The sequence below is a fragment of the Bombus vosnesenskii genome, unplaced genomic scaffold, assembly GCF_011952255.1.
Source record: "Bombus vosnesenskii isolate JDL3184/JDL3185 unplaced genomic scaffold, Bvos_JDL3184-5_v1.1 scf7180000013352, whole genome shotgun sequence".
In the NCBI taxonomy this organism is placed as follows: Eukaryota; Metazoa; Arthropoda; class Insecta; order Hymenoptera; family Apidae; genus Bombus; species Bombus vosnesenskii.
In genome coordinates this window covers 3,975,839-3,999,881 of record NW_022882988.1, presented here as the reverse complement: position 1 = coordinate 3,999,881, position 24,043 = coordinate 3,975,839, and the positions used below count along the sequence as shown (strand labels likewise).

Below are 24,043 nucleotides of genomic sequence, written 5' to 3'. Positions count from 1 at the left end.
ATGAAAAATGCCGAGGAAAGCGCGGATAGCCTACAGACGAGGCCGTGTCTCCGCGTTTTCGAATAAGGCTCGAGAAGCCTGCTACGAATTGGCTTCGGCACGAGAAAGCCTAGGTCTTTTAATTTGGTACAATAGTAGTGGTAGAAAAGCAGGAAAAAAGCGAAAACGCAAAGTGGTCTCGACGAAAAACGTAAGAGCCACCCTTGGCTCGTGATTAGCCACGTAAATGGAATTTCTCCAACGTTCGACGTACTTCTAATTTACTTTTTCTCAACCTCTGTTATACTTATGTGCACTCGTTGGCTGGATTCTTCGTTTTTCAGAATTAAACGGGCCTCCTTATCCATATTGTGGAATACTCACCTGCAACGAAACAAAGAAAAGACAGGAATCAAAAAACAATTCAACAGACAACAAGTGAATAGAAGATTCAGGTATGTACAAGCATTAAGAAATTAAGAGCGTTCTTCCGGTGTTTGGTTTAGAGGCGAGATGGTTTTACCGAAAACATGAATCAGAAATATGGGATGAAGTTTCTTCGGACAAGACTCTGTGTTTGAGAAAATCGAGTTTGAAAACTCGTTGAACACACGTGCATGTATAATTCGATAACAATTGATCGAAGATTATTCTACACGTGAGAAAAGATAGAAAAATACACGGTAAAATTCTTGTTTGTTTAAGACTTCCGTTTTTGAGAAAATAGAGCTCGAACATGTAATCGAATTCGGCAAATTTTTTAATTCAATATCTTATCTAGTCGAGAAATATCGTCCTGAGGATGAACGAAAAAATTGCATTTTACATTTCTTCACGTACAGTCACGCTATACCTGACTGTTCCGCCAGATACACGACAGCCCATATATATGCATAACTTCTTACATGAATTATATACGAGCCACAAATCATTTTCGGAGTTGGCGCGGAAATTTATCGCGGAGACAGATAAGGCGCGACAGAATTTCGCCGGAAGCTTACGTATACGTAGGTATTTTCTTGTTCGTTATTCCGAGCAAGAGTACGGTCCTTGCGAAATTGCCTCGACTCTGAGGGAAGAAATGCGCGAGATGGAGCACGAGTCGAGCAAAAGGGTTAGAGAGAAATCGCGTATACGAAAGCAAAGCGGTGAAGAGGGTCTGAAGTGTTCCAAGTTGGCAAGCCGCGAGGTAACTTCGGCACTTTCGGCTGCTGTAGTATCGCGCGGCAGAGGAAGAAAAGGCTTCCCTCTTCAATCGTGAGGACTTGCCCCGCTCGAAGGAGCCAGACCGAAGTCAGCGATTCCTATCGACACCGACTACCGACTTATTACGTCCCATCACTGAAACCACCCTTCAAATGATCCCCGAGAAATTGCTACTTTCGTCCTTCTCGAGGGACCTGACATTTGTTTCGATCATCGATACGGCCCATCAACTGAATTACGTAGAGTCTCGAGTATCATTCTGATTATCAGCCATTTTGAGACGGTGCAGCGATAAGATACGTACTGTTTAACTAAGCAAAAATAGCGTCTAATATATGTTTCATACCATACGTAACTTCTAGTCAATAAAATAAGAGCTAAGTAGGGTTCTTTGCTACTGTTAACACATGCAGGCTTTACTGGAACACTACTTCCGGTATTATTGGTGAGAAATTGTATGTGTTCTAAATGGAATTATTCATTGATGTTATTCGAGTAATTATGATCTTATATAGTGTATTATATAGCGTTGATTATTAACTGTGAGAATAGAAGTCTCATACTACAATCGGTCAATCGACAGTCGAAAATATCGCGCAGATCTTTGTGCCTTCCACTTTTTGGCTTCAACTTCTGTCGAACAAAAGTAGAAACTTCTGCTCGATCAGACGATACTTTGTTCGCTCTTTCTCTGATCTGTAGATGTAGATAACAGACTTGCATCTCGGTCAGCAACGAGAAATACGAGTACCCTATTTTTAGGAATATGTCACGGAAGGTTGTCCTATTGCATCATAAATCAATCAGACCTACATTTCTTCCATTAACCATCTTGCTATGTACGAACAATATATATTCGTACCACAGCTAGTCAGCAGCATAGCCACGTCGAAAAGGGACGATACGAGTGCCAAGAAGAGTAACTATTGTTTTTGTATAACAGAGAATGAACGTCCGATTTAACCACCCTGTTATACCTTAAAGGCTAACACGGTTGAAATTTCCTACGATGACATTTCAATTTTTTATCTGATATTAAACAATAATAAGACACTTAATTCCATTTGACTTTATTCATTTTTAAAATAACAACAAAAATTTACCACGATGAAACGATTTGCCTTGATGATAATTGTTAAAAGTTATTATATATATTATTTGTTTATTAAAATGATATCTTTCGTATTTATTTTATACAGATAGAAGAATATTTCATATCATAATTCCTCAGAAAATAGCAAAAAAAGTTTCCTTCTAGTAGCAGGATCGTAAAGCTACGATATATTATATGATACTGAAATTTCCGTTTGCCTCGTGTGCTCCGCTCAAGCTCATCGCACGTGATTAGGGCAATTAATCTAGGATTACACGAGTGGGATGCAATTAAAAACCAGTATCGATAACGCCGCCACGGATATCGATGTTGACGTGTTTGCCAGGATGAAGCGCGTTGTGATTTTCTATGGACTTATTCTCCTTTCGAAAAGCGAGGGAGAAAATCACCGGAGAGAAATAGAGATGATGATCCTCGCGAAGAAAATCACGAGAGAAATAGAGATGATGATCCTCGCGAAGAAAATCACGAGAGAAATATAGATGATGATCCTCGTGCAAACGAGCGAGCAAGGGTATCCTCTACGTTTATCGGGTGTTCTACTTTTCCGTATAATATTCCTTTTTTCTTTCACGTTTTTCGCGACAATCCGTTTCGAAGAGGAGCCGAGCGGTCTGAACTTACGTAAACACGGCACGGAAGACAACGCGCAAACACGTTTCCGGCAGCTTCCACGGGGAACGTTTCCACGTGCTGCGACCAAACAATTCATCGCAATCCCTTTCGTGACATGGAAACTTCGATAGAATTCTCGACAAGTCTATGAAAGTGCGGAAAGTTTCCTCCTCCACGCGATACCCACGGATCCTAAATTCTAACGGCAACGAAACTTCGACAACGGTAAACTGAGAATAAAGAGCCGGAATCGGATGCTGGAAATTGTTTGGGCAAAATGAGGGTAAGCGGCGTAGCTGAGCCAGGAAAATCGGGGATATTATAATTTTAATCGGCTAGTTTCTATGACCACGAACCTGCCGCGATCGATATTAATTTCGTGGCGTTGCAACGTAATTAAAATTTACCTTTTAATCAATTACCACCGATTGTTCGTGTTATCATCGATACAAAAGCACGACGCTGAAATTACTACTTCGACGGAGGAACGAAAACTCCCACGAACAACATCCAACCACCCCTTAGGCTACACCCTTAGACTATTCAACTATGTATTTACAAACTCTTCAACTCCGAGGGAGTACACCGTAAGAAAAAACCACTTGCACGTGAATCGCCGACATATATCCCATAAATATTCATCAGATGCGTAATCTGCATTTACATACCAAAGATAGAGCAAGAGCTCGACGTAAGTCCGGAACTGGTTCGCCGCGATCGCAAACAAGATCTCCAAGTTGAAGAGGCTTCTCGTGGACGTTGCCACGTTGGAGGAGCATTAACGTTCTAACGTACTTTCTCGTTGTAGGATTATGATGAATCTTCGATCGATGAAGGGAAGCAAGCGGAACGCAAGTTCGTTAAACAACGCAAATCGTAGGAAACGACTGTACCGCATTGCGAGACCGCATTATCAAGCCGACCTGCTAACGCCCATAATTCACAGGCTTCTGTAACCCCGTTCTCTCACTTCCTCCTTGTCCATATCTTTTATTTGCCTCTCTCTATTTCCCTGCGTAAGTACACGATATCCCAGCGTGTAACGACGTTCAAGCGAGACACGAGAGAACATCCTATTCCATCAACAAGCTTTAGCTTCTACGTTTCGTTACTACTTGCTTTCAAAACAATTACGCCGATCAAAGGCGAGCATCGACCGTCGAAACGGTTTTGTCGCGGTTCCGTGCCAATTCCGATTTCAGATTCGCGTTTATCTTCGATGTTTCCTCCGTAATCCGTCGGAGATTATGCGTCAGAGTTGTCGGAAGACTGCGAAGAGCGAACAAGGACTCGGATATTGTTGCGCGCCATGAACAATATGGTGATACAGTTATGAAGTAATTCGACTTCAAGTATAAAGTTTTGCAGGAAATATAATATAAATACAGTGGAATAAGTTTTCGAAAAAACTCGATTTGATATAATACCAAGCAGATTTACTTCAAAGTTTCCATTGGTCAAATATTTGTCACTTCCCTGTTGAATGCTATAAGTTCATTAGATCTGAGATTTCTTTTTGTAACGCTTCGGTGATCGTAAACATTCCTGTACATTTAATGGACAGTCTTCACAAGTATGAATTAGTACAGGACAATTACGGAGCGTTATCGTTCTACCTTTGGCGCATCATCGTCCAACGATATTATTGATTTCCCTCACCACACGGGTATCGCTCACTTCCGCATAATCCTTGTCGAGATTACGAGCCAAAATCGATAGGAGAACACGTCGGGCGTTGATAAAAAATTGTTTGTCGACGCGGAGCTCCTCGTACTCTCGAATATCTCGGTGAATTCTAGACAGCTCGTCTCTTGCGCTCGAAGGCATTGCCGACCAGCGCATCGCATATATTCGCGAGCTTTCTCGACGGCCAGGATCGAAATCGTTCGATGCAACGAGCCAACAGTCTCGTTCAGAAACGAAAAGAAGTTGCGTCAGCTCGAATTACAACGGAAGACATCGAAACATCGTGTTTCATTCGTTATTATGCATTGCTACTGGCGAGACTCGCCAAGCGTTTGGCAAAAAAAAAAAAAAAAAAGAAAAAGAAAGAAAGAAAGAAAGGAAGCGAATTGGGCCAAACAAATATCGGACGGCGTGGCAAAATTTCGACTCTCAAACGGCGAGAAGTTGAATCGCGGCCCAATTCCTGTCCTATCCGACCTGATCGAATAGAACGTCACATCAAAAGTGATTTGTTTCGGGATTACGTGAACGTTTGCGATACAGATACGACTCCAGAGTTGATTAGTTGCACCGACGCATTGAACGAACATCGAGAAATTGTTTTAGATTTAGTTAGTCGAGGGAAAAGTTTCGAAGAAACGAGCGAAAGGGTATTCCGCGATCTGTTATTTTACGGCCTGGGATTTCCTAACGCTTTGGTATATCTACTTTTAACACGGTTGCTGACAACCAATGCGATGTAGATTCGAGTCGATAGGTATTTTTAGGTTATACGTATCGTGCCGATTTTACTCTGAAATTGTTTCTTTTTCTTTTTTTAAATAGCGCGTGAGCAGGCATATTATTTGTCATAAAGACATTTGATATATAGTAATTTAGTTTTTATCTGCTTGATTAATGTGATCCTGAATAATCGATACGAGTAATTCTTCGGGGAGAATTATTATACCACTGTATATATTCAATATAAATTATTATGAATACTCCTCGCATATATATATTTTGCTGTTACTTCTTCTCTCTCTATATTATACAAAATGAACTAAAATTTCTTATAGGTTTCCAATACATGTAACGGATAGATGTCGAAATGCTTCTGACCGATACTGTACTTATGTTAAATTTTATAAAACAGAAAAATCATACGAATATTTGTTACCATACAGCATTGAATCCATCGCGAACGTAATGCAGTGTATGCAAAATCATATGAAGGAAAGTATCGAGTTTCACTGGAAACTTCAAAGCATTAAACGAAGTGAAATTTGCGAAAGTGTGCCTTTAACTTTCGTTCGTTCCCAGAAAAATGAAAATACGAAAAATTATTTAAGACGCCAATGTAAGTTTGCTTACTGAACACGTTCGTATAAACATCCATGGCAGAGTACGCAAAGTACAAATGAAAGAGACTCGATAATGGGATTCATTTGTTTTGTGCGGGTCAGTCACCGAGTATCTCACAATCAGCTGAATTTTATCGAACGAAATTCTTCGCCTTCGCTTTCCGGAACGGGACAAATTTTCGCGGCAAAGAAGATCGTCGACGAGTAGCTCGATAAAAAGGCGGAAAGTCGTTTGAAGTCTGACAAAGAAAGCGTCGCGGGAAAGGAACTTCCGGCTGGTTTGCCGTAGCGGTAAATCGCGCTCTTCTTTCACAAACGAATTTCTCACAGAGATACCGCAGACGACAAGAAGTCGAGCTGACTGTGAGTTAATTGTTCGTAATCTACCTTTGGATTTGAAGGATCGTTAGATCGGCGACAGATGATTTAAAGAGATCGCTAAAGTTGCTCAGTGATACATTTAACGATGTCATATGAAAAGTATATCTGTGATTAGACGATACGATAAGTGGAAAGCTTCTTATTCGAGTCCAATCGTAAGACATTTAAAATTGAAAACTTTCAATATTTGATTTATTTAAAAATCTGGAAAATCAAATATTCTTAACGTTGGAATATTTAAATACTAGAAAATTGTGACATTTAGAAACTAGGGAAATCTAATTATTTAATGTTCTGCATATTAAAATATTTGAAATTTTTTAAAGTTGGGAATTTAGAAATTTAAATACCTCACGCGCCTTTCAACATTTAATCGTATTGAAAGCGTTTGCTTGATGCCATAAAAGCTTCCATACAACCCTCGTGGAAAGTTAGTTCTGGGAAACGAAAATCGCGTTAGCGCAGTAAAAAGGCTGGTGAATTGTTCACGCGCCCGCCTACAATTTCGAGAATTCAAAAAAGACTGCGAACGTACGTAAACTTAGTGAATATTTGCTCTCTGAACGTGCGATAGTCAAGTTTTTTAAAGTGCGAGTACTCGTGCCGCGACGAATACACGAACAAGATAAACGAAGCTGAGAGAACTCTCGCGGATGCTGTGATTTCCTTTAACTTTATTTTTTTTTACCAATCGAAGTTTGCTAATATTTATCATCCACTGCAAACGAGCTTTGGAAAAATATCTAGAAAAATGGCGAATATGTTCCGGACAAACTTCGAAAACTCAATTCGCGTGTCCTTGCGCTGCTAATTTGCCTGGATGGAGCTATCACGATGGCCACTGGCTTGGCAAACTCGATTTCCTCCGTTAATTATCGTGTATCGACGACGAATACGACGGACAAGTTGTCCCACATAACTACTTTCGTTTTTGCTTAAAGCCATTAACGATCCTATCAATTATGCTGGCTAAATTTTATAAACACACATTGTTCAGACTGTAGACCATATACCACTTACGTAACATCGCTTTATAAATAATTTCAGGTACATCCCAATTTTCATTCCGTAAATGATGGATTGAAAATTAGCGTCGTAGGTCACGATTTTAAGAATTAGATTTTACGAATTTAGATTTAATCGTTCGATCAATCAGTGCCATCAGTGTCAAGTGTCATCTGTTTAGTTTGATAATTAATTAAACGCCGTATCCTTCGACCATTGTCTTAGTCAATTTTGATATTTATACTATTCGATTTGTAAATATATATATATTTATATTAATATAGTAATTAGATGTTCTATCGAGTTTTATATATCCTTATTCACTGACTGATTCCATATGTCAGATATAAAGTTCGGGTTGTTTAGTTCATCTGAGATATTTTCGGCTATTTTAGACCAGGAAGTTACGATAACACCAACGTATGATTGTTAATTGATTATTCTCATCTGAAATTGTTGCAAATAACCTTCACAATTTTACGCCTTATATTTTGTACAGAATACGAAATTCTACAAATTCGAAATACGAAATATTAGCTGATTAATTATAACAATTTGGTTCAGTTATCGGGTTCTGTACGAAACCAGCAGGCGTCTTAATACTTGTGAACGAGGATGTATAAACAATGAAAAATCCAACATAGACGCTTTTCTACTATTCTCATATCGATCTATTCTCCATAAAAATAAATGCTCTATTTGTAGCACGTGCTATGGCACGCTAGCAAGGAAACATCAACGACAAAGAGAAACAATACCTTCGTCGCCAGAAGTTGAGGAGTTGTCCTCTGGTTCGGGCGACGATCCTGGAGATCCAGGGGATTGTCTACCGAGTCTCGAGTCTGGTCGGCCATACTCGTATCCTCCGCTTGATCCCCTGTTGTCTTCCCACTGTCGTCCCTTTTCTGGGGACACTGATCGTCCGTCCCTCGTGTCTGCCGTAACCGAACCTCGCTTCCCGTCCTTCGCTTCGGGGCAGCCCAATCTTTTCCCGAAATCGCCGGACACCGTTGAACGCTTCCTGGGGATTCCGTGACGGGAATACGTTTACGCGCTTTCATTCGCCAGACGGCCAATTCGATCGTTAACGAACTTTCGATCTCGACGGGAACTTAAATTAGCCGCGCGGAAATCGCGAACCCCCGGGCCTCGTAGGAACGATCGAATTTCCGGTACGATTCCCCACGTGGCTCGATCTCGACGATATTCTTTGATTGGCTTGAAAAACATTGAATTTTTATGGAAAGATTTCAATAAGCGTAAAGATTATCGTCCGCATTGAGGAACTGCGTCATTGCGGATGGAAAGGAAATAAGTAGATTTGGACTGTGTCTGGTTCGGCACTATTTTATATCCACTTTATGCACTGTGATATTCTATTTAGATGTATACGCACGGTCTGTTTGAGAAGGAATGAAATTTATATCCCTTCGATTATTGATTAGTGTTCGTTCTGAGATCGTTTAACAAGATAACACGAATATATTAATTAGCGTATTTTATATACCATATACAATTTTTACCATATAAAATTAAAGATTAAGGCGATGATTGGTTAACCGTTAACGATGAATAAAACGAACAATTTTTACAAATATGATCAATATTCGACGTAATATATTCGCAATTCCCTTACTTCTCAAACAAATTGTGCATACCTTTGCATATTTTCTTGATTCACGGACAATTGACATTTAAGCTTACGTGCTTTATAAACATTTGACATTTGACTTCATCCCTCTTTAGATTATCATGTCATTCAATCTGTACAAACAGATAAGAATATGAAACGAGCCGAGATCAAAAGCAACGCGACGTGCGATCGTATACCAGAGAGGCAAGCATTTCGCGACGGTTGTAAACGTACTCCCTGGAGTCGCCTGAAGCGGTGGGCGATCTCCTTCCTGTGAAGTCACGGAACTCCGTAGTGCACGTTGCTGACGACGACGGCTGCTGCGGTGATCTTCTTCCGCTGGTCCCTGAATCTCTGGCTTCGTGGCAGGCGTCACGGACATTTGCCAGGTCAACGTTGGCAGTAGTCTTTGCTTCTTTGGCGGGAGATGGCGGCGGAGACGTTGGTGGTGATGGTGATGAACTTCCTGCACGACCAGAACTGTAGCACACGGCTGCCTTCCGCAAAGTCTCCCTGCACAGCTCGGAGAACATACTGCCTCCCCCATGGCCGTGGCCCTTACGGACCACCCTTCTTCTTCTTTAACTTCCTCCTCTGTTCCCTCGTTCACCAAGTTCGAACGCACTCGAACTCGCACGTTCAACTCGGTGCTTGGCGTATTCGTCGGATACGTTTCACCAATCCTGGCCACGTGCTTCCAACGTCGACATCCTCGTCGTCTGCTTCTAGGGAACCCGTAGCCCGCGGTTCCACCGTCGCAAGAATCGCTCGATACTACATCGTTACCCGACCCCCGTCTACAGCTATTGTTTCAACGTTTAAATTAAACGAAATAAACGCAGAGGAAGGAAATATGTATGCGTGGTCGACTACGGGGATCTTATGCTCGAGCGACCAGTTACCATCCTGACAGGCTTATCTTGAAATTTAAAATTCCCACGGCAGATGCACGCTATCCAACCCCTACATTTCATATGTATGTAGTAAGAGAAATACAGCTCGAATTTCACCGTGTACTTTGGTAAAATCAAGAAACATTATCTCCAAGGAGCAGCCAGCTTGAAATAATTAAACGCTGCGGTTACAACGGTCGAGGAGGAAGCTCGTCCTCGCGTAGGGTGGAACGGCGGAGCACCATCGCGAACAACGTGCACGAAGATAGTTCTGGATAAAAACTTTACACGTAGACCGATTTGCACGCTCACGAGCGCGGCCTACAAATCCCTCGTAACCGACGTGTACCGCCGCAGCGGCCACACGTAACTTCGATGTAAACGCGTTTACGAGAATATAAGGGTGGAATGAGCTAGAGGGAGAAACTGATCGAGAAGTTTGGGTCGTTTCCATAAAGCACGGGACGAGCGTGCGCTATCGGTGTAAGGAGCGGCTAGCAACGCTAAGGGTGGAAACGATACGTCCAGGAAATGGCGTTAGTTAGCGACGAAGACCAGGAAACATTCCGTGAGGCGTATGCCGTAATAAAAATGTCTGGCCAACTGCCAACCGTTGGAAAATTTACTGGCGACTTTCGACCACGACAGCACGGAAAACGGCATATCGTGAAAGCTGAAACAGAGCACGCGGCCTGCCATCCTGCACGAAAGTGCATCGACTCGTTTGCATTACGCCCAGCGTTCGCTATAACCTTCCGCTATTAATTCAACGCCATCGTGAAAATATTGGTCAATGGTGATTCGATTGCCTTTCTTCAGACGTCAAGACTTCGTAACTGTACAACTGCTACTGTAATGTTTGCGGTATTTGGTGTTCGCTACTGGTGATAGTGGTTGTGTCAACGCAAACAAAGCTGATTGAAGCGCCGGTATTCGAAAGAACGCTCGATCGTCCAATACAAATATTATGAAAAGGGGAAAGCGTTTGATGATGGAAAAACGGTATTGGTTTTACTAGAAAAAGCGCTCTTGCTGTTTAAATTCTATTTTCTGATAAAATCATATATTATAAGCCTGGAAGAGTTTTGATAATCCGATAACGATCCTCGTGCAATATTAAATATTCCATTCTGACACGAATCCTGCAACGTTTTTTCTGACGTCAAAAATATTTCTAATTTTTAAAAAACTCGAAGAATCTGCCATACGTAATTTCTTGTTTCAGTTGTACGTCGAACACTTTCTTAATACGTTACGATTTTCTTTATTTGCTAAACTAAGGTCGAGACTGACATGTAAAAATTCAAATATCCCAGGACAGCTAATAAAACTTGGTAATGATACAGTTTCCTACTTCCGAGAAAAGCTATACAGCGTTTCTCTAGAAGAACACTAATAACTCACTAACGAGCCTCGTAAAATTAATATTTCATTCTAACTTTAATAGAATCTTATTACTGACATAGTTTACTGTCATCGTGCGAGTTCTTCACGCTTCGCTAACTGCGCTAATTATTCGGCTGAAAAAAATCGTACGACGATAAAAAAAAAACACGATAGTTCCGGAACAATATCGACGAAGAACAACAGCGGGGAAAATGATTTTTCCCGAGCAAGAACGCGATCGATTCGAAAGAATTACGAAGAATTATTTACCGATGGGAATATGGGAGGTACGATAAAATCGTAGACGTGCAGCTGGGACGCGTTACGACAATCGGAGCGTTATCCGTTGCCCGATAAACGTCCGCGTGCCGAATACAGCCACGATGATGGCCGTTGTTTCTGTCGCGGTACCATTTGCCCGGAAATTCTCGAGACAATCGTCGATTTAACCCCACCTTTCATCGGACAATGTACGCGTCTCTGATCGTTGTTTTCGACTGCTTTGTATACCTTTCGTCTTCTGTACTCTATAGCAAGCTCTTTATGATCGAAGCCTGTATAGAAAGGTCGGTTCAATGACGATCGCTCAAGGGTATTTCGAAAACTCTTTTGCGCGGAAAACCACTCGATAAAAGCGCGCGAGGTTCCACGCAACCCCCCGCGATTGTGTGCTTTTCGTCCACGCGTCGAATCCAGCTGGATTAATTATGATCCGAGCAGAGAACGCGATTGCAGCATGCGAATGCTGGAATAACACGTCGCGTTCGATTGGAAAAATTTCGCGATCGCGTATTCCGTTAAATGTGATTGGTATGCTCGCTCGTGCGTCAAACCATCGGATTGTGGCGTTTCAATGCGAACGCGTTAACGAGGGCGTATAACGAAAGATTTATCGTAAAATCGTTTGAATCTGGCACGTTCGTCCACGAGAGTGCTTGGACCAGTGACCTTCACGATCTACCGGACACTCTCCTAATTTTCGTGGATTATAGCGTGTCTGTGACATCGATGGCGCCGTCACCGTTGCCAACCGCGACGACTGCTACATGAAGATATAGTCGGAGGAAGAGAATCCAACCGCAATCGTCGAATGTTCTCAGGCTGTGTCAGATTAATGAGAAAATTGTCTTTGACGTTTCTGCGGAAGTTCATCGGTTGAAGAGGACAATTTCGACACGTGGTCAGGCGGCAGAAGCGCCCAGGATAAATTGAAACGTCGACAGGAATATACGGACACAAAGTGCTGAAAGGATTAGACGGGGAATGGATCGATACGAGTTAAACGTAGAAAGAAGTTGAAAAGCAACCGACCGATCGTTTGCTCGGTCGAGGATAGCTAATTCACGTGTTCGGCTAAAAACAGACTCGTCGACGGCGAGCCGGCCTTGCCAGCTGGCGAACGAATCATCGAGCTTCCGTCAGGCCTTAGAAATGGAGCACAATGGTTCCGTTCTTTTGACGCGTGACGCGTGTAACCGGTATTCCAGTTTTCCAGACGTTTCATCGGTTATCTTGTAAGCTTCATTGTTTTTTCTCGCCCACGGATCGTTCCGCTACATTGAATAAAAAAAATCTAACGTTCCGTCGAGCGACTAGTTTAAAGATATTAAATTTGAAAAGGATGCACGAGATTCCAAACGGGAACAAGCTTCGCGGTTAAGCCAATTTAAAGACACGTGGGTGGGATAAGTTGCACAAGTTGCGAAAAAAGCGAAACGCTGGTGAAGTCGTGAATTCCACCGTAGCTAGATCCCGCAAGACCAAGAACCAATTTAGCGCTCCCTATTATTTAGAGAGCACCGTGAGAATCACCTAGCTGCTTAATACCGGTGCTTACGTACGCCAAGGATAAATCATTCTGTCCCGGGATACGCGAATGTATAATTCGCCAGAGTATTAATCACGTTAATTGCGCGCCTCTGGAAATAAACGCCTTTAACCTATTAATTGAGAAGAACGACAAAGATGATACTGGACCAAGTATCTCGATAATCACTAGGTGTGCGGATGATTCGTCACGGCACGATAAACGCGACGGGAAAGTTGGAATATCGCGAGCATCATATTGTGACCACGTGATCCAAAAATCGTGTGATTCGTTTTTAATGCAAATTTACTACATGTTTCGTAGTCTGAATATCCAAAGAGGTACTTTGAGCGAGTGCTTTTATCGAATGAACTTCTAATTACCTTAAACGATGAAAGGACCTTCCTTGAAGGAACGAGATTAAAAGAAAAGGCTGCAATAACTAGACCGTCACGTTAGTAACGAGATACTTTCCGGACTCTCAAAGGCTAGCGCAATCATCGAGACACAGGCCCGTATCGCCGCCGACCATCCACCCACGTGATCGAAAACTCATCTCAGAGGAATTATTACGTCCTGCACAATCTCGAACGGATTCATCGTCCCGTCCCTGCGATCGAAACATCAAAGGAGACCTGACGTCCAGACAGCAGGCTCACAGAGGAAAAATATCGAGTCACTTCGCGCACAGGATCTTACGCCTGCACGATCTTCGTATTGCAATTCCTGGTACAATAGAAACAATGCCGTGCATCGAAGAACGAGCGAAACAAGCAGGAATGAACACTAGGAAGAAAATTCGCGTGCAAAAAAACTGGCAACCTGTCAGGATTTGGCTATTTGCTCGATGTTCACTCGAAGGCCGACCACACGACACACAACCGGAACAACGCGGACGAAGGAACGCGTGCCCTCGAGAAGGATCTGCAGAGGAATAGAAAAAGGAGAAGGAAGCGCACCTCGTCGACGACACGGCAGGACAGAGCGTGCGTCCTCCTCGTGGCAACGCGGCAGCACGTCATCTCGATCAGCAGGCGGACAAACTCAAGCGTAGAGAGGGTTGAATACGCACAAGCCGGATCACCTGTACACCGCACGGTCTTCAGGCGAGAACTGAGCCCGCGAGGGAGGGAGTACGAGAGCGACAAAGAGAGAGGACAGAGGTAGAGGATGTAGAAACGAGAAAGGGATAGTTGGAGAATGGAGGAAGAGAGAGGGCGCGCGTCGCGTCGTGTCGCGTCGCGTCGAAGCAACCCCTATCTGAAAATTCGCGGTGGTGGAAGACTTGGAGGGGGATGCACGGAGTCCAACAGCGAAGCCCAACGCGCGCTGATCGGTTAGTACGCGTGCAACGGTCCGAGGGAGGGAACCGGAGGGATACGGAGGAGGCCGACATACGGTAGAAGGGAGGCTCTCTACCGTCGACGAACGCTACCCTCTGCCCTTTCTCTTCGACTACGCTACGCCTCCTACCCTTTTGCACGTAGCGGCGCTGCTGTTGCATCGATCAGCCGTGCGCCGCCACCTCCGACACTCCCGAAATGGTCAACCCTCCACCTCCGGCTACTCCTTCTCTCTTCTTCGCTCGATCTTTCTCTCGTCTCTCTTCCGCCCATCGACTGCGTGTTGTGCAACCTGTGCCTGCCACCACCTCCGGAGTCATGCCGGCTAATTTTTTCGCTCATCTTCGTCTACGTTACCTGTCTACCTCTCTCGTCCTCCTTTCCTTAACAGTCTTCTCTTCGTCTCTTTTCTCGAACGTTATCATCGCCATAGCACTGATTTATTACAATTTCACACCTATTCGCCCGATAAGATCGCACATTTCCCCTCCAAACATATCGCGTCGCGGTTACATGACTCCGCAGCCGAATGTTGTTGTATCGCGGTAGTTCTACCACAGCTGACCTTGACTATTAAAGGGACACTCGTAGGGCAGCTCCGTTTTGTTTCAGTTCGTCGCACTAAACCGAAATTACTTTGTCGAAGGATCGTCGATCGATCTCCGCTCTTCGACGAACCTTCTTCATCCTCTGACAGACATCCCCTAACTTCAACACCTGCTTCTTAAGAGCAACTCTCCAAGAGGGTGAAGTACAGGGTGACCTTGAAACTGGTGGAGAAAGAGAGGAATTTGGAAGGGTCGCGCGAACCTCATCCCGAAAAGGAGAGAAACAGTCTTTACGCAGCGATACTCTCTTCGTACGGCCATCCTCTTCCAGCGAAGTTCTCGAGGATCGATAACCTTGAAGACGACGTAGAATCCTCTCGACTCCCTTGACAGATTACGGGCAGATGCGAGGCGGATTCGATGCCGGATGGAGGTATTATCTTTTTCCTTTTCTTGTGAATCTCGCTTATTCTCTGGTCGGTATAAGCGTCAAGGATAGCACAACAAAGAGACGAGTATAGAAGACGATTTGCTCTTTCGGTTTAACACAAGCAACAGATTTCTTTTTTTTATCTTTTCTTCCTTCTTTTCGTAGTCCTCTTGGGTTTTTATCACTTTTTATGTTCGTGCTGTAGTTACACGCGCGAGATTCTCTCGTTGCGCAGGTAAAAAGGATTGCTCGTGGGAATGATGAAACAGGAGTGGGCTATTCCAATAACAACGCGGTCGGATATGATGCATTTCGACAGAGGCAAATTTTCACTTCGCTCGCTCGCCGCCGCCGCGTTTCGATAACAAGCCTGCTTTTTCCATCGGGTCTCGGCCGAACCATTCCAAATATCGTAACTTTTCCCCTCGTATCTAACCGGTCTATGTACTTCCTGATACTTCGATATTGATAAACTGTATTCTTATATAAAACGTTATCTACTCTCGTTCATAGATATCAAGGTACTTTCTGGTTCCATATATAAAACACGACGATTGATTTACATTATTAAGGAAACGATTAATCGACCACGATTTCGTATTCATACAAGATAACGATGCAAGAATTTGTAACAGAATCACATGTATGAGATACAAGAGCAACATGATCTATGAAGAATCAAAATATTCTCAACTATTCTAACTTAAGCATACAACAAATGTTAAGTATGGTCCTACTGAAATTTGAGGCTTATTTGTATAACGGATAATTGATTATTTAAATACTTTTATACGTGTATACTAAATATCTTGTAGTTTCTTTATATTTCTATATATATTCGTACGAATTCGTTTCAAAATTTATCGAGATACTCATGGCAATCGTACGTCGTAACAGCGCTAACGAAATTTCAAGACGTTTCATGTACCACCGATAGTGTTCATAGAAGGTGTTCTCGTGTGTTCGAATATTTTCGTAAGCCTGCGTTTTATACAAACAGCAAACTGGAATCAATCGACGGACGAATAAAATTCATATTCGAAAATCTCGACGAACAAAAATCAAATTTTCTCTTGGACGAGAGACACCTTTGGAATTTTTCTTTCCTTGATGGTAAAAATTCAAATGTGGCGTTTAACGAGGACCGGCATGTGCATGTTATAAAGATAACTCGTAGCGAATGCAGAACGAGAACGAATTCTTAGTGGTTTTGCATCCAACCGGTTGCGAAATCGCGTCTGAACGGGGACAAACGTTCGTCGATCCCTCGGCACGTCTCTTCCACTCATCCACATTGCTCTCGTGAGTGACATGACTGGAATCCGCGTATGGGTCTGCCGAAATTCCAGACGTATCTAGCTGGATAGGCTCCCGACGTCGTCCATTTCGAGAAACCAGAGTAATAGGAGTCCAATGTGAGACGACGCCATGTACTCTACTCGAGAAATATCCAGCGAAACCATTCACCAATTTCTTTCCTTGGATAGAATTCAAAAAATTCCATGGCACGTGTTACTTCGCGTGATTTTAATCAAACGAACATTCGCAAGAGATTATATCTAAGTAATTCCGTTCCCTTTCGATTAAATATTTGTTCGCAAACGTGCCGCGTTTTACCTAGAAAATATGCTTTCCGTCGGCACGTGATAAGAACCTTTAATGATGCACTTTGAACTTTATTTTCTAAATGTATCCACGAGCACACGAGAAAATATTTAACTTAGCATGTCGATAGATAGCGAAACAAACATTTCATTTGTCGAAAGATGCATACAGAGATTTGGCGAGGATATGCGTAAATGTGTACTCGTGTGAAATCTCAAATAAAAGTAAGTCTTGAATAAAAGTCTAATTAAAAGTATAATGGAAAAGCTAGAGAATTTTATGTGAATCATTGAAAAATAGAATAAGTTTAATGTGAGACTCTTGTACGAATCATAACGACGTACAACAAATCGGTAGAGTTGGCGTATATCATTGTAATTGTAAATATAATTACAATTGCTCTTAATTACTTTTGTTTAAAAACCATAGAAAATCTATTGTTATTAATAATGGCATCTGATGCATATTACGAACTGTATGAATTGCATGCATTTTTTAATTTTCATTGTATATCTTCGTTGGTGCATAAAGTATCAAATGTAATAATCTTTAAATTTAAGAGATACTTTAGTCTTCTTAGTTTTGAAAAAATTATATTAACTACCCTCATTACGCTTCTTTTCGCGTTCCGTTTATTATGTAAATACACAAATCCCACATATATTCTCAGTAAAGGTATTTGCCATCATAAATTGCAGAAATCTGATCGGAAGATTTCACGAATGGTTAAAGAGCTTCTGTTTGCTTCTCCAAGCACTAGCATAAAGAGCGTCGATAGTCGTGATATTCTTCCAAACTTCGCCTCGGTTCTTTCTTTTTTTTTTTTTTTTCGTCGACTAGAACAGTACTCTTGAAGAACTTTTCAATTCCCCGGAAATCTCATCGAGTGGTAGGCGCTTGAGAGCAAAGCAGCTCGTGCTCGAACCTCGCAGTTGTACCAGGTTAATTATCGAGGATTAATTTCGGATCTCTAGCACAGGCGTCATTGGGGTAAAGGGACGCGACGAAGTCTCAATCGGACGCCTTCGTTGTGTACTAATCGAAAGTGGGAAAGAACGGGATGCTCGATGAAAAATCGAGAGGCGGCGTCATTGAACGGTGTTTTCCTTCCCAACACGTTCCCACCGTGTTCGTTTACAGATTGCTCTCTATAAACGTTTCTCTCAGATCGCGATTTCTTTACGCTACCGAATCGAACTTTTCTGACGATGAGTTGTGCGATTTCCTTTTACAGCGTTCTACATAAAACAAAAACCTTTCTGAACAAGGTAAAGAGAATTTAATAATGGATATTTCGAAACACCATTCTAGCTTAGTATAGAATTATCTTAATGAATATAATTTAGTATTCCCGACATTCTTAACGTGAGCGCAGTGGCCTTTTTAGAAAGGATATTACGATCTTCTTAGAGGTCGCGATTCACAGATTGAGGATCTGGATTCTCCAAGATCCTCAACGATCAAACTCCTCGTGTTTCACCCTTGCTTCGGGAATAATCTGATTTAACGCCGCTATTTAAACTCTCTGTCTCTCTCTCTCTCTATACAATAGTAGCAAACGATCCAAGCGTAACTTCCAGCACTCCATATCCCGTACACTGAACGCACACTTTCCGGGCCATCGATTTCCCATTTCCTTCGAACTGCCTGCTCTGCTACTCTAATCCCCCTAATTAAGGTTCACGCGCTAAAACGACCGCGTTATCTTCGTATCGATACTTTCTCTACCTATAGACTTGCCTTCGATTTATGTTCGAATTCCACCGCGCCGATTTCACACTCTCGCGTTATTCCCACTTGGGAATAAAGTGACAGGATAAATTGTAAATAAATCGTTGTCGTTTCAGCGACGAAAAAGGAAACCGAGATCGATAAGTTCGTCCGATGTTCTATAGACTCTTGACGCCTATTCTTTGCTCCCAGTATAGACTCTTTTGTGATCCTTATTCTACTGAATTCGTTCCCATTAATTTCATTGGAACCAGGGCGGCTATAGTTGTCACCGGTTACGTGTAACAATCTGTCGACTGCTTTTTACCTTTCCTAAAGATACGACTGTTGCGCCAATGTTCGGCTTCAATGGTACCTTTTGCCTACGAGACGAATCGGATCGGACGTGTTCCTTCTCAATGGCAGTCTATCCCTCAGGAACTCGTTCGTCGACGTGTGACTCTGACGAGAGTTGGATGAATCTGCGAGCCTCGTATTTAGGCGCATCGAGATCGATCTCCTTTCATAAACCACATCGGAGAGATCTTTCTTTCTTTGAGACGACAAATGTGACGCGACACGCTGACATTCTTATCGGTACATAACACTCGTTGGTAACAACTTTTGGATCGTGGCACTGGTCAATGGATATCGCACGATACTATCGATTAAATCTATTTTTCTAACTCGAAGGACCAAGCGTGAGCAAATTTAGAGCCGAGTGAAAATAACAAATGCAAGTGATTACTGAGAATCATTGCTCGTTAACCTACTCTACGTGTTATTGTTGTAAAAAGACGATCTTCCCTCACCATCAAATATGTGTGTTCACGATCAGCATAAACTCGCAAGTTATTAGTAAACATTTTACGACTACTTTACGATATTCTCGCGAATGTTGTATCTAACAAAGTTACCAGCAGTTCTCGAAAGCTACAAAAATAATTTTGTATATCTACAATACTGTCTTTCCAAGGGATGTACACGTTTTACAGAACATGTTTGCGAGTATTATGCAAGCAGACAACAAACAGACATTCCAACATTCAAAATGGTTGTTCGTTTCTTTGTATCATAAGATTTAGGAAGATAAAACAGCAGGCACCAAAGGGTGCTGTAAATTAAACTCTCCTGAGTACTGCATCGTGCAGGAAGAAAATCGACTAAATTCTTTTCCTAATTAGTTGTACTAAGAAGAAAGGGGTGAAACAATTAAGAGATATGGAACAATTACGTGCAATATTCTGTATAACAGACCCTCGATGCTATTAGACTTGACGATTAAACCAAACTCCAACCTAATTTTAACCCATTGAAGACAGATTGTATTGATAACGAAGCTTAATTTCAACGCTAAATAAAGCCTCAATTCTTTAACAAGGATCACCAAATATGAATAATGTATACTGTTTTATTATTTTGAACCTGATATCGTATTATAACAGTGAATAGTCGAAGCTTACTTAAACACCTATTTATCTCAGTGTATCTCAGTGGCAAAGTGTTAACGTAGTTCAAAACGTAGATTTCGTTGTACGTAGACGATTATCAACTCTAACAGGCAATGCAGAACAAAAACTATAGATATGTCCAAAATATCAAGCATTCTGTGTCTTAACGTAGTTTCATACGCACGACTTGGTCTCCCATTATCTCAACGGGCCTATTGGCCCGGTTCAGTTCGATTGATCGACTACGGCGTTCTGATTACACCGAAGAAATGCACTCTGAAAATGGACGTGGCTCTTGGACATCGGCCAGCATGATATTTCGAAGATGAGTTGCGTTTTTCTCATCTGACGTTGCCAGTAGGAAAAAGTCCTAGAGAAAATTGAAACCTCCTGGTACGTGACTCTGCCGTGACTCGTCTCCGCTACCTACGTAAATAACGGAGGATTCGTTGCCCTGCTGCGATACACAATTCCCTCTACTGAGATTTCACCGCCACGATCCTAAGATACGGGAAGAGAAAACGTCGTTAGTGACTTAGCGTTTCGTCCGGCATGAAAGATCGCTTTTTCTCCAAAGAGAATCGTAAGGAGATTTGCTGACACGTTGAAACGATCCATCCATGTTTCTGATACATTAGAAAAATTTGTTGGATTGTTGCTTTCGATGGTATCGAGAGACAAGAGGAAAAACACATGTGCGAAAAGACTAGACGTTGTAATTACTATTGTTTACTCGCTTAGTCGCAGACAATTTGTCTCTAATGAAATTCATCGAAATCGATGATCTATGACAATTTTCCTCCTACCAAAAAAAGTTTATACAAACGCTTAAGATTTAACGTCTAAGCATAAAAATTATTTGGAAGGCTAGCAGCAGAGCCATCGTGTACATCGTTAAATTTCTCGCGAGTGCTTAGAAATTTTTGCAGCTAAAGTGCTGCTATTACACTGTACAGATATTCGTATTATTCTACAGTGGATTTCATAAACGACGGACGCAGCAGCTGCTTTGTTCGCGAGTGTTAAATAGGATTAGACGACACGCGCGAAACGAATATTAAACAAAGAGCAACCTTTTCAAGTTTCCCCTTTATTTCACCCGTGGAATTTCGTCTGTCTGGCGCAAAAAAGATTTTCGAACGTAGTGGGTATCCACGCGATAGCGAAGCGTTTCACAAATCCATGAAGCGCACTGATGAAATTGACGGTGTAGCCGTATGTATCTCTGGTCGGCATAGAAAGCACGCGGCTGCACCCTACGAACTCGATAAACGAATTTCAGGTAAAAGCGGAGTTCAATTCGCTATCAGATCCGTCTCGAAGTCGAAGGTCTCTGCGTCAGTCTAGTCCGATCTTCCCTCTCGATCGATTCCACCATATTCCGTGATATTGCTGGTTCAATCTATCCCGGTAGTGCAATCGTGTACGTCACAGTCGGAATAGATCATCGATTATCGATCGCCGAGACCCGAACGTGAAAGGAACTTCTCATTCGTGCACACGGGGGAACACGACCTGTTCCGGGTCAAAATTACTGGACGACTTGCGCTGTAATTTATTCCGAGCTCACCCTCGTGGATCACTCGCCTTCTGACCAGGAGTTTCTCGAAATTTAGATTTAAAGCGGTTTAGATGAAAAATCGAAGGATTCGACGTGGCTCGTTATTTAAGGCATAAAACGTTCCCGGCATTCGGAGCGAGTTACACAGCACACTTTTTGCCCATTGTATACCCAGCAGACCTCGGAAATCCTGTTCCATTTAAAAATCATTTTACCCTCGTCAATACATATACCACGATAGACCGCGATCCAGAACATGGTTCTTTCTCTCGGTTCGTTTTAATCGAACGCAAAAAGGTAGCGAAGAGGTTCGAAAGCGAACGACCACAAAGGCGGTCGGAAAGCTCGGCGGAAAATGGTTCCGCGAAATGGCCGGAGTTCCCCACGACCGGGATATTTCTAGTTTCAAACACGGCGCTGGCATTAACGATCGGACGTATTGCTCGTTACCGCAGTATCGCTTTATCGTTCGCGAGATTTATGTCAAGTGTATCGAAAGACTCGGGCATTTTTATTTGATCGAGATAATGTCGACGTCGCAGCTCCTTTGTTCCTCGCTACAGTGGCCGATTCTACGGACCGGGCCACGACCAGTTATCGAGAGTTATCGAGCACAGAGGGAAGCTTCTTTCTCCTCGTTTCTTCATGGGATTTGCCCGAGCCAAGGAGCGCTTCGATGCACTCCGATGTCACGCTTCGATATACCCGGCCCCCTGCGTCGAGACGATAATTGCATCGTCGAAAGTCTTACCTTTCCTTCCTTCTATTTTTTCCCTTCTTTCTATTATCCTTCCTCCTTTCTTCCTCGTTTCCGTTGATTAATTAAAATCCGTACGGAATTTTTTCCCCTCTCGGTAACTCACGATGCTCCGAGAATTATACACACGGGAACCGCTTTCTACACGTAGCGAGCGGAGAAAGAAATTACAGAGGAACTCGTGTCACGTTTCTTCCTGCGCTCCGCTTTCGACATTTTTTACCGACTAATAAACGCTGGTTAATGAGCATCGGTGATCTATCTCCTTCGTGTTCCAAATGGAGAAGTTCAGTTGCCCGGGAACTCGTTAACGCGCGATCGAATGTGATGTGGAGAACTTATGCAAAGCATCCAACGAGCTAATCTTTCTTCGTTTTTAGAGACATAAGAGAGAATCTGTCTTGCGGAAGGAACGACGATGCTTCTGCCGGTGAAACGCGCTCGATGGACGTTCCAGCAATTCCAAGAGAATTAGTTCCGGTTTCTACGCTTTAATAACCGAGAAATTATCGTTGTAGTGTAGATACATCTTGCTCGGGGTACAGAGACGATGAAGTCGTGAGGAAGAAGCCGACGTTGGAATCGAGCTAAATCTACCGGTCGCCCGACGACTTTTTTCGCAGCCCACTTGGAACCGTACCAACAAAATCCCGCGACTATATGCGGTGAATCGAAAAAAGGGACACGAACTGCACCGATCGAGGGAAAAATTTTATTACCATCCGACATCCCTTAGCCGTGTTTTCCGATAGTATTAAAACACGGTCGCGAACAAGCCGCCGACACGCTCTAGAATTTGGCCCGTCTTCAAAAGAATTGGCTTACCCGTTTTTCTTTCTTTTTTTTTTTATTCTCCGCTGAATGTTAAATATTCTGACCGAAGTTTTGTTCGCGAAATCCAAACAAGTGTACTATTGGTTCGCATTAACGAAAGTGTACATAGCTTGTTTGAAAAGTAATAAGATTCTCAATATTTTCATTTAAGTAAATTCATTCATTAGTAACTGATAATTCATTTTATTCGACGCGTGTTTGTTCAATGTAAATATAAAGCTGAAAATGATTAACTAATAAGTGAATAGATTTCTATAGTTGTAGTGTCCTTATTACGAATTCTTTGATTGGAATTTGGAGACTTAGGAAAGTAATTACAGAGAACCAAATCAGGTGAATATAGTGGATTCTTGTTAAAAAATTCTCGTACAATATACTTTAATCATTATGGTATTATATATTTGATATTCATAGAATATTGATAGTAATATATATAGACATAATCTCAAAACAATCGTAAAAATTTGTAGATAGTATCTACATAAAAACTAAACAAAGATTTCATTATATTTCAATTAAACTGGCTATATCACAGTATAATATCACGATTAAAGCCAATAACAGTAGTGCCGGCTCAGACACTGTCCGAATCTACTTATTCTGCCGAATATAGTAGGAACAATCGTTGAAAATTTCCAATACAAATTGAAATTCCAATATAAATTAATACGAAAGATTATCGTCAATGATTATCTTCAAGACAATTTTTATTACAGTATTATAAGAATAACGAGTCAATTTCTGAATTCTAAATAG

At 42.2% G+C, this 24,043-nt stretch overlaps 1 protein-coding gene across 21 annotated transcripts in view; it reads right to left on the bottom strand.

The window, feature by feature from the left end:
• The window catches only part of LOC117236706 (MAP7 domain-containing protein 1-like), a 173,044-nt gene that overhangs the window by 57,372 nt on the left and 91,629 nt on the right, over positions 1-24,043 (bottom strand). For 7 of the 21 annotated variants that reach the window (XM_033499882.1, XM_033499888.1, XM_033499880.1 and 4 more), the window contains exons 1-3: positions 14,008-14,162; positions 9,197-9,765; positions 8,088-8,350 (exon numbers count right to left, since the gene is read on the bottom strand). The exons of 12 other annotated variants lie outside the window; for them this stretch is intronic. In XM_033499882.1, the coding sequence (XP_033355773.1) occupies positions 8,088-8,350; positions 9,197-9,495 (562 nt within the window). In that variant the 5' untranslated portion in view covers positions 9,496-9,765; positions 14,008-14,162. Of the gene's footprint in view, positions 1-8,087; positions 8,351-9,196; positions 9,766-14,007; positions 14,164-24,043 lie in introns of those variants that run through there. 2 more of the 21 variants (XM_033499876.1, XM_033499881.1) reach the window with 1 other exon arrangement.